At 35.7% G+C, this 20,062-nt stretch overlaps 2 protein-coding genes and 1 long non-coding RNA gene across 3 annotated transcripts; 1 reads left to right on the top strand and 2 right to left on the bottom strand.

Moving 5' to 3' along the window:
• Positions 1–2,587: 2,587 nt before the first annotated feature.
• LOC148563537 (uncharacterized) lies at positions 2,588–5,667 on the top strand. The gene is made up of 3 exons (XR_015883254.1): positions 2,588–3,592; positions 3,860–4,691; positions 5,136–5,667. It is a non-coding gene; the product is annotated as an uncharacterized LOC148563537 (long non-coding RNA).
• A 390-nt stretch (positions 5,668–6,057) lies between these two features.
• LOC107643239 (eukaryotic translation initiation factor 3 subunit C-like) lies at positions 6,058–10,045 on the bottom strand. The gene is made up of 4 exons (XM_088486578.1): positions 9,876–10,045; positions 9,635–9,673; positions 7,741–9,537; positions 6,058–7,195 (listed from the first exon to the last, which is right to left on the bottom strand). Exons 2-4 carry the CDS (start codon positions 9,656–9,658, stop codon positions 6,221–6,223), a joined length of 2,796 nt encoding a protein of 931 aa, XP_088342704.1. The 5' UTR covers positions 9,659–9,673; positions 9,876–10,045; the 3' UTR covers positions 6,058–6,220.
• A 3,936-nt stretch (positions 10,046–13,981) lies between these two features.
• Positions 13,982–17,277, bottom strand: LOC148563536 (uncharacterized). The gene is made up of 5 exons (XM_088486845.1): positions 17,208–17,277; positions 16,869–17,024; positions 15,613–15,878; positions 14,712–15,088; positions 13,982–14,459 (listed from the first exon to the last, which is right to left on the bottom strand). The coding sequence occupies exons 1-5, from the start codon at positions 17,275–17,277 to the stop codon at positions 13,982–13,984; spliced, it is 1,347 nt and encodes a 448-aa protein (XP_088342971.1).
• Between the last annotated feature and the right edge of the window lie 2,785 nt (positions 17,278–20,062).

Raw genomic sequence — 20,062 nt, 5'->3', positions numbered from 1 at the left:
CAAATGACGTTGTTTAATGTCTTCTTTAATGCTAAAAGGAGTATGGCGTCGTTTTAATATGTCCATCGTGATAAGGCTTAACAAAAAATACACAAGAGATTACATTAGTTCACTTTTTTTAATCTATGAGGTCAAGTTGTAACAATTAAAAAGTCAGAGACTAAGTTAGTGCAACTCATCAATCTAAGAAATCAAAATAAAAATTAACTCCCCTTATAACATTATCCTTATTATTATTTTAAAAAAACGTTGATTTGTCAATCAACCCGAGATAATTGACCATTCGTTAAAGCATGCAAGATCTTAAGTTCATTAATATCACACACAACAAATTACCAAAATACCGACCTCACAATACAAATCCAAAAGTTAAGAACAACTATCAAATAAAGAAATGGATTCCCCTTTGCAGATTGTAACTTTATGTAAAATACGAGGTAAAAAAAAAGGGCAAAAAACAGAAATAAGCCAAGGGAGAAAATAATTTACGTGAATAAGCCAAAACGAAAACTGCTTTATGAATCTACCAACGCAGTTTATATGTAGTTCGAACCAGTTTGGTTCGAACTCCATTTCTACATAATTCGAACCAGCTTGGTTCGAATTACACAGAAACACACGCACACACTAATTCGAACCAGCTTGGTTCGAATTACACACAGTAATTCATGGTATAATTCGAATTATGCTGTTAAAAAATTAATAATTTATTAAAAAAATTTATTAAAAAATTAATAATTTAAAAATTAAAAAATATATATTTTTATTTCATACGTTAAAAAAAGCTAACAAAATATTTAATTACGAGACTTCTTTAAAATATTAATGAGCTATCAATTCGAATTCCATACAATACTTTTCTGTCCATTTTTAATAGTTCATGAATATTTTTTAATAAATTTTTTTAATAAATTTTTTTAAATTATACTACAAAAAATATTTTATCCTATGCAAAACAATTTAAAAAAAATGGCTTAAAAAATGTTAGGAGTACTATAAAAATTTGTAATGTTATAATAACTTAGGTAAATACATGCATGTACTCAAATTTTAAATAAAATATTCTACATAGTCAATAATAATTTAGAAATAAAAGAAAATATTTTATTTCATACAAAATAATTAAAAAATAAATTTTATTCTATACAAAATAATTTTAAAAAATGGCTTAAAAGATGTTATGAGTACTATAAAAGTTTGTAATATTCTAGTGATTCAGGTAAATACATGATAAAAATATTCATGAGCTATCAAGAATGGGAAGAAGAGTATTGTATAGAATTCGAATTGCTCACCATATAATTTGAATCAGAGTAATTCGAACTTCCATATGCGTAATTCGAATCATGTAATATCTCACCATATAATTTAAATAATTTTATTAAAAAATTATCATGAATATTTTTTAATAAATTTATTTAAATTATACCATAAAAAAATATTTTATTCTATGCAAAATAATTTAAAAAATGGCTTAAAAGATGTTAGAAGTACTATAAAAATTTATAATGTCCTAATGACTTAAGACATTAAAGAAATACTCCACATAGTCACTAATAATTTAGAAATTAAAGAAAAAATATTTTTATCATGTATTTACCTAAATCACTAGAATATTACAAACTTTTATAGTACTCATAACATCTTTTAAGCCATTTTTTAAAATTATTTTGTATAGAATAAAATATATTTTTTAATTATTTTGTATGGAATAAAATATTTTCTTTCATTTCTAAATTATTATTGACTATGTAAAGTATTTTATTTAAAATTTGAGTACATGCATGTATTTACCTAAGTTATTATAACATTACAAATTTTTATAGTACTCCTAACATTTTTTAAGCCATTTTTTTAAATTGTTTTGCATAGGATAAAATATTTTTTGTAGTATAATTTAAAAAAATTTATTAAAAAAATTTATTAAAAAATATTCATGAACTATTAAAAATGGACAGAAAAGTATTGTATGGAATTCGAATTGATAGCTCATTAATATTTTAAAGAAGTCTCATAATTAAATATTTTGTTAGCTTTTTTTTAACGTATGAAATAAAATATATATTTTTTAATTTTTAAATTATTAAATTTTTTAATAATTTTTTTTAATAAATTATTAATTTTTTAACAGCATAATTCGAATTATACCATGAATTATTGTGTGTGTAATTCGAATCAAGCTGGTTCGAATTATGTGTGTGCGTGTGTAATTCGAACCAAGCTGATTCGAATTATGTAGAAATGGAGTTCGAACCAAGCTGATTCGAACTACATATAAACGTGCATTGGTGGATTCATGAAGCAATTTTCGTTTTGGGTTATTCACGTAAATTATTTTCTCCATTGGCTTATTTTTGTTTTTTACCCTAAAAAAAATGACACAGACTGAATGTTATAATCCTGGTTCTAAATATTAGATTGGACTAATCGGTCGAACCAAAAATTGGTGATGAAAACGGTCCGGCCAGTGCTTAAAACCGTTAAATCAAAAATTGCTTGAAAACTGTTGAATCGACAAAGAACCGACCGGTTCTTATAAATGACGTCGTTTCGATTTTTGAAAAAATAAAAAAAAACAATCCAACGCGCAACGTGTCACCCACCTCCTTCCCCCAACACCCCCCCTTCGTGACTCATTCAAAATCAGAAAAGCAAAGCTTCAAAGTTCAAAAATTAGGGTTCTAAGTTCCACTGCTGCCGCAAGGAGTGAGCCATTGCCGCCGTCCGTCGAGCTTCCGCCGCAACCCTCTCCAACCCCTGTTCGCTCTCAAACTCACCAATCGCAGGCACGTAGCTTACTCCTCGAGCGTCCGTCATGTTGCCGTCGTGCTAGCCGTTGTCTTCATATGCTCTCTGCTCGCCGTTATGCGCTTTCTTTAAAGAAAAAAGAAACCCGTTCTCCTTCCCCTCGAGCAGCGCACCGCAGGTTCCCCACTTCTCATCCTCCTCAGTCAGATACAGGTATACAGCCCCCCACCCCCAAAACACAAACCCAAGTTTACTCCCCCACCGCCGCAAGGAACTCACTCAGTGCCGCCGTCCGTTGCGCTCAAACACCACCGTGTCTTCGTCCGGTCGTCTGTGGCTCCGCGCTTCTTCCTCATTCAACAATTGGTGCGTCTTCCTCGAGCTCACGAAGGCAATGGCTTCATTTTTTTTAAAAAAATTCGTTCTCGGTTTTTTTATCTTTGCTCAGAACATTGATTCAATGATTTTTTTTTGAGATTCTGCTAGAATATTAATTTTTTTGGGATTCTATTAATGCTACTCAGATTGAAATTTAAATCATTAATTAGCTCTGCTCCTCCTGTGCTATATTATACGGTTTTCTTGTTTTGGATTGAATCATTAAATAATTAATTGATTTAGTTCAGTTAATCTTTGGTAAAATTACGCCGATTTAGTTCACTGCTTAACCTTGTTAACCTTGCTTTAGTTCTCAAGTTGCTTGTGGCTTCAATTGAAAGGGATTGTGAATTTTGGTTTAAGCTGTGATTGAAGTTTCCTTCGTTTGGGTGTTCTTCACTTTCCCAGGGAAGCTTAGCCTTTGATTCTTTGAGCATACACGTTCAAGTTACTGTTCTCAGCAATGGTAATTCTTAGATATTTCTTTCTTTGTTGCTTTGTTTTAAATGTTTCTATAGGTGTTGTGTTGTTACTGTGTTTTAAATGTTTCTTCGATTCTTTGTTGTGTTGTTGATGTGTTGTCTTTCTTTTTCTTGAATGCTTGTATTGATTTGCTGTTCGAGGACCTGCACACCGACTTGAATTCTTGCAATGAAGCTTTCCATGTTAAAACTGTTTTTGCATACAAAATGAATGTGATTTGATCATTTCTAATTGATATAACTTATTGTAGGATGAGCTAGAGATTACTTTGAAGCTGTTGGAAAGGAAAGGAGGTTATTAAGCAATTGGAGAGATGGCAGTGCTTATAGTGCCTTTTTTTTCCTGTTAATCATTGTGCTGAACTTGTTAAAATTGATTTGAAAACTGTTAATTTTTGTTAAAGCATGTTAATTATTGTGCTGATTTTGTTAATCTTAGTTAAATATAGTTCATTTTTGTTAATCTTAGTGTGTTTATTTATATTTTATTTATTATTTTATTATAAAACGGTTATTCTAGTTGAACCACAGTTAAACTAGTTGGACCAATAAACCAATAAACCAGTCACTAGAATAGTTCGATAATCGATCCGATTTTCAGAATCTTGAATATAATACCGCATTAGTAGAATTATCAAAACTGAGCACAAATGTCAAAATCTTCAAAGATAAACAATGTCGTCCCCAACAATACTTCAAAATAAATACTATCTGTAGCCTAACAATATGTAATAACCATATGAAAGTTGCTGAACCGGCCGGTTCTAATAAAACGACGCCGTTTTTTTTTTAAAAAAAAAAAGAAAAACTAGAGATTCGTGACCTCTCCCCCGTCTTCCCCCAATCATTGGTGCACCCCCTGGCCCTCTCTGAAGCAAAGCAAAATCCTAGCTTCTTCCTTGCCGCCGCCGTTCCCAGGTTCTTAGTGCCGCCGCTTCTTCCTCTTCCCCCTGTCCGGAACCCAGGTAACTCGGCACGTCGTCCCCATCTTCCCTGGCTTCTCTGTTCGTGGCTTGGAGCAGCTCGCCGTCGGGTCGCCACTTGCCATCGTCTCGCCGGTTACCGTCCGTGTCTCCGTTGAAGGTTAGTGGCCCTGCTTTCACTTCTTCGCCTCCGCTTCTTCCTTTTAATTTCTGAATGCTCGGCCTTCTTCATTTTAAGTTCTGAAATTTTTGTTCTAATTTTCTTGTAATGGTTTGTGTTTGCTGGTTGCTGATGACTGAAATTTTTGTTCAAATTTACTGATGGCTCTATTTTAGTGTGTTGTAATTGATGGTTGTTGTGAAATTTTAGTTCAAATTTACTGATGGCTCTGTTTTAGTGTGTTGTAATTGCTGATTGCTGATGGCTGTGAATTTTTTTTTTAAAAATTTACTGATGGCTCTGTTTTGTAATTGCTAGTTGCTGATGACTTTGAAATTTTTGTTCAAATTTACTGATGGCTCTGTTTTGGAATGTTTTATAATGTACTAATGTTTGTTGTTGTTTTGCAATTTGTAATTGCTGGTTGCTGGTTGCTGGTTGCAGGGAACAGATGAAAACCACTGAATTTCTGCAACAAAAGAAGAGGGAAAAATGAGGTTAGCGCTTAGAGCTTAGGGCATTGAAGGATTGGATGAAAAAGATGAAACTTTTGGAACCTTTGGTTTGTGGGTATGTGAGTTGGAAAGGGATTGAATTGGGACTGAGGAAAAATTGGGATTTGGCGATGAATCGGTACATAAAATTGGTACCAAATTTGTTAGTAACAACTCTTTTGGGGAGTTCTACTATTTGAAGTTGAAATTATGTTTTTTGTGGCCATCTTCTTCTCATGCTATTAAATTATATAATTACTCATCATATTCCAGTTAGATTTTGTGGCCACTGGATGTGCTAAAACATTTACAGTGATACTACTACCATGCCTTCTCTGTTCAACTTCACTAGTTAGTAGATACCTTTTCATGTTATTATTACTCAACATTTGTAAATAATTGTAATTTAAACAGGATTTTATTGAACTGTAAATTATATTTAATTGATTGTTTTGGGAGACTAAAGGGTTAAACTTCTTACTTCTTAGCTTAGTTGATGTATGTAGTTAGTTATAATAATTTTGACAGCTTTATGTTATGTAACTCTGCAACTTTCTTTTAGTTTATGTGAAAACCGCTCTCACGTTTGGTTTATTCATCGTTTCTTAGAATATACGTTTAGAATTTTTTGGTTTTACTTGCTTTGAATCTGATGTGGAATTACTGTATTGAGAGGATTAAAGTTTTGTTTTCTAAAACCAACCAAAAGAGTAGTAGTGTTATAGTTTTTCGATCTTAAGGATTTTATGAGAATATTGTGTTTGACCGTAGTAGGAATAATAATTATTCAAAACCATTCAAAGTTTTGAGTTTGTATTTTTGATAAGATCATATATAGATTTAGTTGATGATATCTTATGTAGTGTTTTAAATTTTGAAAGATACGTTTTATTAAGTGTTTATTTATAATTTATTTATTATTTTATTCTAAAACAATTTTTTGGTTGAACCACCAATTGGACTAATAAACCAATAATTAGAATGGTTTGATGATCCATCCGATTCTCAGAACCTTGGTAATAACAGATTATAGATTTAAGCACGCACACCCTTGAGGCTAACCATGCGCGATGATACATCACCATGCGGTCCCCTCAATGAGGAACCACCTTGAGTCCTGCCTGAACCTCCATATGCAGAATCTTGATACCGACCAGATCCACGTCCTGCTCGGTCCCTTGAATATCCAACCCCACCTGCTTGGCCTAAAGCCAATGGCCTTCCACCTCCACTACCATATCGCCCACCACCTTGTCTTGTCTGAGAACCCAAGTCCTGCCACCTGCCACTCCCAGTGTTGTTTCCACCAGCAGCAGCAGCAGCATAATCCTGGCCATCCCTACGCCTCATAGGAAGATCCAATCCACCACCACCTATCGTTGCCTCCATTGCTCTTTCATTACTCTCGGCAAGGATGGATAACTTCTCTGTTAACTGGAATGCCAATGCCTGCAACCTAGAGTGCTCCACATCCTGGAAAATAATGCAGCCAGTTGGCTGGTCCCAGCTTGCATGAAGCTCTTCATTGATCATCATCCTACTAACAATGCTATGAGTATGAGCAACAGAGAGATCAAAAATTTTTGTGAGTTGATCAAGGCTCAAAGAATCATAAGATGATGAGAACGTAAAGAGATATGTCCTCAATGCCTCCTCCTTGATCTTATCTTTCAGCATTGCAAGTACAGTATCTCTGTTTCTAACAAACTTCCAAACGTCAAGAGACACAATGATGTCATAAGCCTTGTTGAAGTCTCCTTTGGTAAGAGCCCTTGTGGCAGCCATAACATGGTCTCTGACATTTTCAGGTGGACCAGTAAACGTTTGCTTGTCACTCACCTCAAGTAAGCGGCGGAAGTTCTTACTAATGACTTTGCGCTTTGCATCATGAACATTGGCTGCCATATTGGGAACTTCAAGAAGCATAGCGGTTGTAAGATGCACTGCCTCCAGGAGCTCAAGATTTATGTGCATATGATATGGCATCTGACGCCTTCTTTCCAACCTTTCCTGGAAAAGGGGGAAATAGGGTATGATGTCAAGTATAACTATCGAAGTTCTACAAATAAATAAATAAATGATGCCTCGGGAAATTAGGAAAAAAACCTACAACAATTTGCAAATATGAGTTTTTGAAAGATATAACGCAAGCAAATCATGCATAGACAACAATGTCGAAGTGTCAAGCAAAAATGAAAAGCACTCATTGAAGTAGTTTAAAAATTAAGCAGTTCTACTTTTAAATAAATAACTAAGAATTATTCCTCACAAAACAACTTGCACATTTATTTTGGGGAGTGGGCTTGAACAAATATTTGTTTCCCATGTGAAGTTTTGGCAGACTTATGCAAACACATTATGCAGTGCAAAATAATAGTTCAATAAAAAAATGGAACATAATATTTTGCAGCTGAAAATAATCAGTTCTGCTTCTGAATAAGGAACTACAGAGCTCTATTTTTAACACCAAAAAAAAAAAAAAAAAAAAAAAAAAAAAAAAAAAAAGAAAACTAAATAAGCCATCTGCAGAAAATAAAGAGGGGGTAGATTGGGACCTGTTCTGGGGTCTTTTCATGATAACGACTCTGTGACACACCTTGTGCAAGCAACTCCTTCACCCTTCCACCAGAATAAAGTTCAGATAAACAGCCATGTGCTTCGGAAATCAACCCAAGCCGAAAAGCACATAGACCCAACTGTGCCATAGCCCTGTTAAACAGTATCTGTGTTGATATGTCCATATGCTGAACGCTGTCTTGCAAGTGGCTCATGAGCAGCAGATCACGGGATATTGAGAACTCGTCAAGAAGAGCATGGTGGTATATGTCACAAAGCATTGCCCGTGCTTTAGTGCGCTCATCACCATACTTGTATATCAGGGTAACCAATATGTCCATTAGAGTCCTGCTGTTCTCAGGGAAGGTAGGTTTGCGGGGCACAAGCTCAGGAGTAGCAATAAATGGGGTGGGAATTCTTGTATCCTCAAACCCTTTCTCCTCACCAGCCCCTTCATTATCCCCATCTTCAGCCAGCTCGGCCAATTTTTTCATTGCAACATAAACCTCCTGTGGTTTGTAGTAAACGAGTTCAACCCTCCTCAAGGCCACCTTAGAAGCAGCTTTGAAATCTCCAACCCTTTCAAGGTATTCCTGGACATTCTGAGCAAGAACAAGAAATATTGGCTCATCCCTGAGTCTCTCAACATACTCACGAGTATGTGGATCTATGCACTGCAAACTCTTGAAAAACTCGGCATCTATTCTTTCCAAGAAAGCGACCAAGTTTCCCCAAATGCGAATTGGTCCATTATGGTCAGGGCCCTTCTGTGTTTCATTCTCATCTGGCTCCACGGCATCATCAACAACTATGTTAGGGTATTGCACTAAAATGTCAAGAATGACCAGCAAGTTATGCACACATTTTTTCCAAACATTAATGGGCATGTGCCCACTTAGGCCAGGGTTAACATCAAACTGGGCAGATACCACACTAAAAAGGATCTCCAACTTCTGTGCAGGTGTTTTAGCAACTTTTGTAAGGAAAGTAAGCTGCTCAACCTGCTCAAACCTTCCAGTTCCCTTCCTGCCCCTTGCTGCCACAACCTCCTTGAATTTCTTGTTGACGGTGTCCCAAGTGATCTCACTAGGGTCTTTCATGAATTGCCTATCCATAAGTCTGTCTCTCTTGCTAAGTTTTTGGTCCCAGGGTCCCTCACCAGCATCGACCTTTTCATCTTCATAGTGAGAGACTTCAGAATCTGATTTCAGGTCATCTCTTCCCTTAAGCTGATCCGGCTCGATAATCTCACCATCACTCTCATACTCTTCCTCAGATTCCTCCTCTTCTTTCTCCTCCTCACTCTCAGGGCTCTCCCTGCATTTGTTAATCAGTTCCTCATATTGCTTATTGTTCTTCTTCAACTTCTGCTTCATCGAGTTCAAAGCCTTAGCATTGCTACTACTCATCTTCTTTTTGGCATCCTTATTGGCTAAAGCCTGAGCCAAAAAGTCTTCCAACATCACCAGGGCCTTGATGTAGAGACTGGGGACCTTCTCAGACTCGGTAACACGCATGACCTTCTCAAGCTGCTTGTTGATCTTATCAAAGCTCTCCTGCAAGCTCACCCAATCATTGATCTTCATGGCATTCTTCATCTGATCAACGGTAGAAGCCATCTCCTCGAATCGCTTATCCTTTGCCGACCGGACAACCCGCCTCTGGCTATCCGAGTCATCACTGTCACTCACCTCAGTTGTCAAATACCTCGTATTGGCAGCGGGACCGACTTCACCAGCCGTCGTCTCTTCAACCTCATCAAAGTCACTGCTTTCTTCCTCAGAATCGCTCGCACCCTAGTATTATAAAAAAAAATAACATAAGAAACGGAGTGTTCTTCAATCCCATGAAATTACAAATTAAACCAACGAGGCACTGAAATTCGAAACAAACCTGGGTCCAAAATCTTGACGCCATCGTTTGTCAAAAGCTCTAGAAAAACGAATCTATTAGAAAACAATGAAGAAAATCGATATATGCATGCAGGCTTCTGTATGTGTCCGCACACTCAGAGGAAAAGAAAGAAGTGTTTACGGAATTTATACAATACTCGGATATTTATAACTGCGAAAATAGATTGGCGGGAAAAAAAAGAAGAGAAATTGAAAAATTAAAAGTGAAAGGATACACAAACCTGAGAAATCGGGGGCAGATTAGGGTTTTGCTGGTTGATGGATTTCTGCCGCTGAAGCTCGACACAGTCGATAGTGTGGGTTGGCGGAATTCAGAAAAAATGAACAGATTACAAAGATAATTTGATTTGAGAATAAGATTTGATTGCGAAGTAGGATGACACTCTCGTATCGAGTGTTTTTTTTTTGTATTTATCTATTCTATCTGTTCTATTATATAACAATTGAATTTCTAGACCTAATGATAAAGATAACGTGACATATTTATATTTTTTAATTTATTTTTTTAATTCTTTAAATATAATTCATTATAATAAATTAATTATATTAATTAATTAATTTAATTTAATATTTAAATATCACACAATTTATTATAATTTATATTAATCAATTTATTATAATTTATTATATCAATTATTTTAATTTATTAATTTATAAAGTATATAATAACATAGAGGATTTGTTACTTATTTTAATTAAATACAATAAATACAGATTAATTTAGTTAAAAGATATTCTCTTATGTTTTTTATTTGTTTTTTTAATTCATTAAATTCAATTAATTATAATAAATTAATTATATCAATTAATTAATTCAATCAACTATTTCTTAATTTATTTTTTTAAATTTAATAAATCAAATAAAATCAATTATACTAGTTATTTGTATCGACTAATTGATTTGATTAATTTTTAAAAATACTTTTATTCAATTTATTTTATTTATTTAAATACATGAATTATAATTAATTAATTATTTAATTTTATTAGGATAAATATATCAAATTCTATTCTAAATATAAAAATACAAACTTTTATTCCTTCTATTTTTATTTTACCATTATAAAAGACCATATATACTTGAAGAAAATATCATTTGTTTATCAATTACTCTTTCGTTGAGTAGTTTTTATGACAATTTTTTCTTCTTACGAGGCGTCGTCGTAAGAAGGCAACCATCGTGGACACAAACCACCACACCCTCCAACTCCCGTTAACTGAGTGCTCATCATTCGAAACTATATATGATATGTTAGTGTTTTGTCGATTTTTAGCAAATCGATGGTGGTTCGATTCTAATGGTCTGGGAGCGAAACCAACTCCTCTTTTCCAGGTACCAATTTTCTATAAGTGCATCAAAGTGTCTTCGATTAGACAGGTATTGAAATAACAAGTTAATAAAAATTTGTAAAAGGATAAAAGAAGTTAAAGACAATAAATTCAAAAAGTAAATTAACTGAAATCGGAAAAGGTTTGCATTGAAATTTAAAGAAAGCAATAAAGGTGTCTTAGATTGGGTCAAAGGACTTTTAGCAAGAAAATTAAAGATGCTAGAATTTAAATTGCATTCGAAAGTTAAATCATTATTTGAAACATAAATTTGCTTAAAAAGTAAAGTTTACAGAAAGATAAATTGAAAAGATAAAGACATGTGGAAGGAACCCTACAGATAATTGACTCGAAGCAGACTCAGAAAGTCTTTGGGGATGTGAGTGTGCGTGAGTAATTTCTGAAGCAAAGTTCCAACCATTATTTCTTAAAACTTTCTAATATTTATAGTCTACATCTGTAACTAATTATTAATTACATGGTGCTGTCTTGTATGCGCACTCCCTAGTAACCGTTCCTGCTTTTTTACTAATAAAACGTTACCCATCAATTCCTCACGTGGTGAAAGCCTTCAACTTCTTTATCTATGTAACTGTTCGATCCTCTACTCTAGCACCTATTCGATTTCTTACCCAAGCACATGTTCGACTATGCTAGTTCGATTCAGTAAGGTATTCGAATCGAGTCCGTGTTAAGTAACTTTCGATTAATGCTTGCACGTGCGCCCTTTTCGACCTTTGTTCTCACCCTAACATCTCCTCAATATCTCGAATTAGCTCATCCTAGTCGAAAATATTTTTCGACTAACAAATTGCCCCTAAGATTAATGTGTTTTCTTTCGAAACCACTTCTTGGAAAGTAAAACACTTAATCCTAATTCAAATAATCTCTTGAATCAGTAATAATTACCATTTAACTTTCATTAATACTGACCCGTTCGACACGTTTCTCGTGACTTGCGCTTTCTATCTCCACCACTTCGCCTTCTTCGCAAAGTTACCTCTTTTCTCTTTAAACTCCTTCTACGATAACGGCTACAGTAAAACTTCCTTTAAATTCGACACTTCCGTCTTTGTTAGACTTTCTCGAACCTTTAATCTCTCGACTTCTCTTGCATCTATTTTTCTTACACAACCTTTATTCTCCAATCTTGACTTCTTTTTGCTCTACAATGGCTGCTTCTTCATCTCAAGCTGCTGCCTTAGACAAAGACAAAGGCCCCGTGGTGGCACCACCAGCTCCACCAGCTCTTATAGTAACTTTGTTGCTCATCATATGGGTAAGGAGGGCACTGCTGTTACAGACGATGAGCATGTAGCCTTTCTATTTTATTGGCTAAATGCAATCATTTTCTACTCCCGAAGTGTCCAGATGTCAGATTTTTCTTCCTCTGGCTGCTCTACTTCATGAAGTAAATAATCTTAATTTGGCCAAGCTTCTTCTAGGACATATCTTCAAAGAGCTTGGTCAATTTGTAAATTGTCTTCGAAATAATTATTTGATCAGTATAGTTGGCCCTCTCTGGCTTATGCATTTTAATTTTGATTCACCAAACAATGATATTGCTTTAAATACTTACCATTAATCGAGTTGATTACATTTTCCGATTCAATATCTTTGATTTGGTATGTATTTCCTGAATATAATCCTATCACTTGGAAGAGACCTTCCCAATTGTGGGATCATTCGCTAAGAAATCTCGGTTTCTTTTCCATTGGTAAAATAACTTTCAAAACCAACTCGTCTATACTGAAGCACTTTTCTCTTATTCGACGATTATAATTTCGAGCAACACTCTCTTTTTGTCGAATCATATTCTCAAGCGCCAATATTCGTTCTGAATCCAATTCATTCAACTCATCAAACATTGCATTCCAGTAATCATCAACTGGCAAATCGTTCTGCTTTGACACTCTCAAAGTATTCAGATTAATTTCCAATGGAAGCATAGCATCATGACCATACACTAGGGCTGGAAGTGAGCCGAGCTGAGCCGAGCTAGACCAAGCTCAAGCTCGGCTCATGAAAATTGAGCTTGGCTCACGGCTCGACTCATTAACTATCGAGCTTATTTCTTAAGCTCAAGCTCAGCTCACCAAAAGCTCACGAGCTGGCTTGAGCTCATGAGCCGGCTCAAATAAGAGAAACATAAATATATAATTTATAATTTTATATCAATAAATTATAACTCATATTTTTAAAAATATTTGAAAAGATCAATTTTATATATTGTTTATCTATCAATAAATTATAATTTTTTTATTTATGTCCTATATTAAAATTATATGTAAAAAATAAATATAAATATTAAATAATTAAGATTGTTATATATATATATATATATATATATATATATATATAATCGAGCCAGCTCACGAGCTAATGAGCTGAGCTTATCCAAGCTCAAGCTCGGCTCATTTAATTTATGAGCTCAATTTCAGGCTCAAGCTTGGCTCACCAGCTCACGAGCTTAGCTTATCGAGCTGTTAACGAGTCGAGCTCGAGCTGGCTCATGAGCTGGCTTGACTCACTTCCAGCCCTACCATACACCAATTTATAAGGCGATGTACCTGTCGATCCTCTTGGTGAATTTCGATAAGCTCATAGTACCTGACTCAACGTTTCATGCCAAGTTCAAGGTCTATTTCCGATTTGTTTCTTAATCAAACTTATCAAAATTTTATTCGCTGCTTCAACTTGCCCATTAGCCTATGCATAGTAAGGGGTTGAGGTAACCATATTGATACTTCTCGAAGCTGCGAAATTTTTAATTCGCTGACCAGTAAACATAGTCCCTTGATCAGTACTTAATGTTTGAGGAATCCCAAATCTATGGATTATATGTTCCTCAATAAAGTCAATTATTTCATTTTGACCAACTTCTATTAGAGGAACTGCTTCAACCCACTTTGTGAAATAATCAATTGCAACCAAAATAAATTTATGATGTTTCGATGAAGGAGGGTGAATCAAACCAATTAGATCCAAAGCCCAACCTCTAAATAGCCATGGTTTTATAATCGAATGGCAACTCAGATGCTGGGATCTGTTGTATCGAACCATGCTTTTGACACTCCTGACATGCCTTTGCATATTCAATACAATCTTTGATCATAGTTGGCCAATACACATGAGTGCGATATAACACCCATTTCATCTTCTTCCCAGCCTGATGGGCACCACATATCCCTTTATGGACTTCACCCAAAGCAATATTTTGATAATCTTGGCCTAAACATCTTGACAAACTTCCATCGATTCCTTTCTTATACAACTCATCAGCCATTAAGACAAAATTTATTGCTTGTAATTTTATCTTTCTATCTGCTGGAATGCTAGGATTCTTTAAATACTCAGCAACAGGCTTTCTCCAATCATTATCTTCCCATTCATCTATACACAAAACTTCCCTTTCATTCGCAGGGACTAAAATTTGATGGATACTAGCTAACTTTCTTAAAGTTTCTGGACCGATTCTATATCTCAGAGCAATTTAGGCTAACTCATTAGCAATTTCATTATGAACCCTTGGGATGTGAACCAAAGAAACTTTTCGAAAAGAATTTAACAACTCCCAAGCTGTTGCTAAATATTTCTGCAACTTTTCATTATTGCATTTAAATTTCTTCGATAACTGCTTTAAAATTAACTGAGAATCCCCAAGTATTTGGACTTCCAAAGCCCTTTTACTGATTAATATTTCGAGACACGGAATTAAAGCTTCATACTCTGCCACATTATTCGAGCAGGGATATTTTAACTCAAACAAAAATTCTGATGGAATCCCTTCTGGTGAGATAATAAAAATTCCAACCCCTGCACCATCTTTATGCTTCGATCCATCAAAATACAACTTCCAATAATCGACTTCTATGTCGATTACGTGTGCCCCCTGGTCATTCAGATTGTTCGAATTATCAACAAGAAAATCTGCAATGACCTGGCCTTTTACAGCCCTAGCAGGGACATATTGTAAATCAAACTCCGTCAATGCGAGCATCCATTTTCCTAAACGACCTCGTAACATCGGGAAACTTAACATATATTTGATGAGATCAGTTTGTGCTACAACTTTTACCGATTTGGCAACCACATAACACTTTAACTTCATACAAGCATAGTACAAAGATAAACACAATTTTTCTATCGGGAAATACCTTGTCTCGATATCAGTTAGCACTCGACTAAGGTAATAAACTGCCCGCTCATTCCCATTCTCATCATCTTGGGCTAACATACACCCAATAGTGTTCATAGATGCTGCAATGTATAATTTTAAGGGCTCATGTGGATGAATGTTCACCATAATCGGAGCCTTAGATAAATAAGCCTTAATTGAATCGAATGCTAATTGGTGTTCATTTGTCCATTCGAACTGTGAGTCATTCTTTAGTTTCACTAAAGGTGCAAACACTCGAGTTTGTCAGAAAGATTCGAAATGAACCTTCTAAGGTAATTCACCTTTCCTAGGAAGGACTGTACTTCTTTTTTCGATTTAGGCGCAGACAACGCTAATATTGCATCGACCTTATTTTTATCGATTGAAATTCCTTTTTTATGAACAACAAAACCTAGGAAGTTTCCAGCCGACACACCAAAAGCACATTTTAAAGGATTCATCTTTAATACCTTTTTCCTCATGGTGACAAAGGCTTTTCTTAAGTGATCAATATGTTGATTCATCGAAATTGATTTGACCATCACGTCATCGATATATACCTCCATAAATTTCCCAATAAACTCATGGAATATAGCATTCATTGCTCGCTGATAAGTTGCACCAGCATTTTTCAAACCAAAAGGCATGACCACCCATTCATAAGTGCCTAATGCCCCTGGGCAATGAAAAGCAATTTTAGACATGTCATCTTCTGCAATAAAGATTTGGCTATATCCTGAATAATCGTCCATAAAACTTAAAATTTTATTTCCTGCTACAAAATCAATCATCATATCTGCAATTGGCATAAAATACTCATCCTTTGGGGTTGCATTGTTCAAATATCAAAAATCAAGGCATACTCTTAGCTTTCCATTTTTCTTCATTACAGGCACAACATTCGAAACCCATTCGACATAGCATGCAGTTCAAATGAACCTCACTTTAATTAACCGCTCTATTTCTTTCTTAATCTTTTGATTAATTTCTGGAGCAAAACGACGAGGGGTTTGCTTCACAAGTCGAGCATTTAGTTTCAATGCTAATCGATGTTCTACAAGAGAACGATCGAGACCAGGCATCTCATGATAATCCCAAGCAAAACAATCTTTAAATTCATGTAAAAGATGAAAAAGTTCAGTTCGAAATGGATCAACATGATCTTTACAAATATATGTAATTCGAACATCATCAGGAGTCCCTAAATTAATTTCTTCTAAGGGATCTTGAGATTCAAATCCTTGGAAATAATTATCATTTTTCACTGAATATTTTTCGAAACCCAACAATTCTAAATCATAGATGCAATTGAAAGAGAAATCAACAGATTCCTCAGAAAATAGAATATACTGGATTATTTACTAGATTAATATCAACTTGATTTTCAACACAATTTGCCTCTGCTATTAAATTAGCAGTTTGTCTTAAAACATCACTTGCATTACATGAAGAAGAAAACTAAAACCATGACAAAACTCGATAGAAGGCATCGAGTTACTACCACTACTTAAAAGACTTGCATTCCTAAATGATTTCACTTCATCAGAGGAACCACTTTTATTTTCTACAGAAAGAGAATTACTTAAATAATTATATAAAGTTACCAGGTAGTCTGAAACATCCTGACCCTGGTCCATCGAGCAAGCCTCCAGTAACCCTTAAGAGAGACAATCCCAGCCAGTCGGACTCACATTCAATTGTGGGTAACGTAACTTCACCGTCAGACCTTCCGAGGACAAGTAATAACCTTCGCAATTGTAAGAGTTCAGCGTCCTGTCAACAGTCAAAGGCTTTAATTTTAGATTATACATCCTGAAATCGACATGCAGTTGCTCGACATTAAGATTTAAATCTGCCTTAACAATCTCAGGTTTGCCATCTTCTGTCCAAAGAAGGATGCTTTGATGCACAGTCGAAGGTACCGCTCCAATACCATGGATCCAATCTCACCCCAACAAAGCATTATAACTTGCTTTTGACGGTACCACCACGAACACAGTATTTCGTTCGGATGATCCAACCTTTACTCCCAAAGTAACAAGTCATTTTGCTGGCATCGAAGTACCACTAAAGTCTGTCACCGCAATGTTAGTAGGGACCAGATCATCAGGATGCTTTTCCACCTTCATTAGCATTCTTTCTGGCAAGAGACTTATTGCTGCTCCTCCATCGATCAGAACCTTATTTACTTTAATTCCACTTAAAATAGCAGTGATATGGAGTGGGCGGAGATGGAATTTCTGCTTTTCATTAGGCCTTAGAAACTCGGTTCATCCTCATATCGGATGAAGGAGAAAGCTTCTTCGGCTTTCATGTCATAATCTTCCTCTGGGTTACCTTCATATTTCCCCAGATATTCAGTTGGAATAATTGAAATTATTCCAACCATTTCGTCATCCCCTTCCTCAAAGTATTCTTCATCCAAATCAACTTCCTTGCCTTTGTCGACCCCCGAGGAATGAGCTATTGCCTTGCCTTTCTCCATCTTTGCAGGAGATGGAATCCCCTTCGGGCACGTCTCTCCATCAGAAGAAAAGACAATTCGGGAATGAACGGAAGGCGTTGCCCCCTTGTTTACGTCTGCCTGAGGCTTTTTATTTTGATTGAGATTTTTCTACCCCTACCCCTGGGGTATCCCCTGGCTCTACCACAGAAATAAAGATACTGATTTCGAGGAGGTCCTCGATGTCCCCACTAAGGGTTTCATCGATACAGAGTATCTCGATTATGGAATTCCTGACAATTCTGAATCCATTGTACACTTATAGCCTGAGACCGGCTTAAAGGTACAACCACATTTTGTTGAGGGTTCTTAGAGCTTTGACCCTCTATACGTCGAATCGGCTGCCTCAGACGAGCTTGCTCTTCTCTATGAGCTAACTCCTTCTTCATCCTCTCCTTCTCGAAAATTGTTGCAGCTTCAACATCGAATACAGCATTACATCATGGACATAACGACACATCCCTATCTTTAATCTTTGGATGTACCAAGAAATCTAGCAGGCCATCTCCTGCTCGAGGATACACAGATCGGACTTGTGACTCAAAATCATCCAAAGCCACATCAAAGTCATAAGACGTACCAACCATATTCACTCTGAAATATGGTTCAACGAAACTAGCATCCGCATCAAAAGGATCAACATCCACTTTCATTTCCTTCTTTCCATCATCAAACTTCAAACGTCCTTCCATTATAGCTTCTTGAATTAAGTCCCTGAAACGAACGCAGCTGTTAGTCGAATGACTGTTTGCTTGGTGAAATTTACAATAAGGTTTCCCTTTCAAATCTTTAACCAAAAGTAAAGTTCTACCCTCAGGTAGAATTAATTTTTTATCTTTAAGCAACACATCGAAAATCTGATCAGATTTCAAAATATCAAAACTATATTTCTTTCCACTTTTCTGTTTTAAATCATTCGACTTTTCATTATTAGGAAGCTTTTTAAGTAACGAACAAACATACGGAGAGCCCTTTTTAAGTTCGGCCAAATCAATCTCTGTTTTGAAATCGAGTTCCTCCTCTGAGGACTCCATAGTTACATAAGCAACTTTCTCTTTTCGAGTAAACGGTTTACTCTTTGATTTTTGCTCATTCATATATTTCTCCTTTTCTTTTTTCATGAGTTCAGTCTGATAGATCTTTTCAGCTAGATGGGCTAAATCAGGGATATGCACATTAAGTAACTTTCGACGCATATAAAATCCTAGCCCCACAATTGCTGTTTTCACCACTTCACTCTCGGGTAATGACACATAACATCTGCTTCTAGCATTTTTTAAACGTATCATATAATCATCAATGATTTCACCATCGTAACGTTTCAAAGCAACTAGATCAGTAACTGCCACATTCATTTCTCCCCGATAAAATTGGGCATGAAAAGTAGTTTCCAACTGATGCCATGTCGTTATCGAATTTGGTCTGAGATTTGAAAACCAAGTAAACGCATTCTTCGTTAATAAAGAAGGAAAAAAATTCATTTTCAAATTCTCATCATTGGCTAAATTTCCAATCTCAACCAAATATCGAGTGACATGTTCAGTGGTTGACTCTCCAACTTTTCCTGCAAATTTTGTGATTATCTTCGGGTTTTTCACCCCCCCTTGGCACTTCAGCCATTTGAACAATTTTAAGGAAAGCAGACACAAAATGAGGTTGATTCAAAAAACCAACATTTAGACTAACCCAATTAAGTACTTCTTCCACAATTCTTGTAACTTGATAACGTTCACCACCATGATTAGCACGTAATCTGGCTAGAACCTCATCAGCATCTTGACAACGGAAAACTATATGAGGATTTTCTCTATTCAAAACATTGTTCCCATTTTGAAAAATATTTTCGAATCTTTCATTATTTCCCCTGGCATCATGCCTCTCACCTTCCTCATAATCTACGATTCGAGCAATTCTTTCGACTTGTCTAGCAAGGTGTTCGAATTTCGATTCATGATCAGCCATCATAGGATTTAGAATTGTGGTCATTTGTTGATCAACAAGTTGACTAAGTCATGATGACTTTCCTCTACATGCTATCAATATACTGCCATCGAATTAGCAGCATTCGATGTAGAGCCCACATTATAATCACGAGAATACTCGGAATGTTGTTGTGGGTTTTGAGAATTATTCCCTCTATTTACACTCCACCATCGAACGGGAGGAACAAAACTACCCACCAGTGGAGTATAACCGGGAGGAAGGCCATAAGGGGGCCAACCGGTAGTTATTGGAGGTGGTGACAAATTACCACGTGGACGAATATTACGTCCAACATTTCTAGTCTGCACAGTAGTAACCACTATGCTTTCACTTCCAATTACACCTTCTGAACGTGAAGTCACGTCCGCAGATTGCACAATTACTGGTATGTTATCATTGGTGGAAGAACCACCATTCACATTCGATAATTCATC

Source organism: Arachis ipaensis, chromosome B5 (assembly GCF_059453495.1).
Source record: "Arachis ipaensis isolate K30076 ecotype BB chromosome B5, ASM5945349v1, whole genome shotgun sequence".
Lineage (NCBI taxonomy): Eukaryota > Viridiplantae > Streptophyta > Magnoliopsida > Fabales > Fabaceae > Arachis > Arachis ipaensis.
This window is presented reverse-complemented; position numbering and strand designations above follow the sequence as displayed.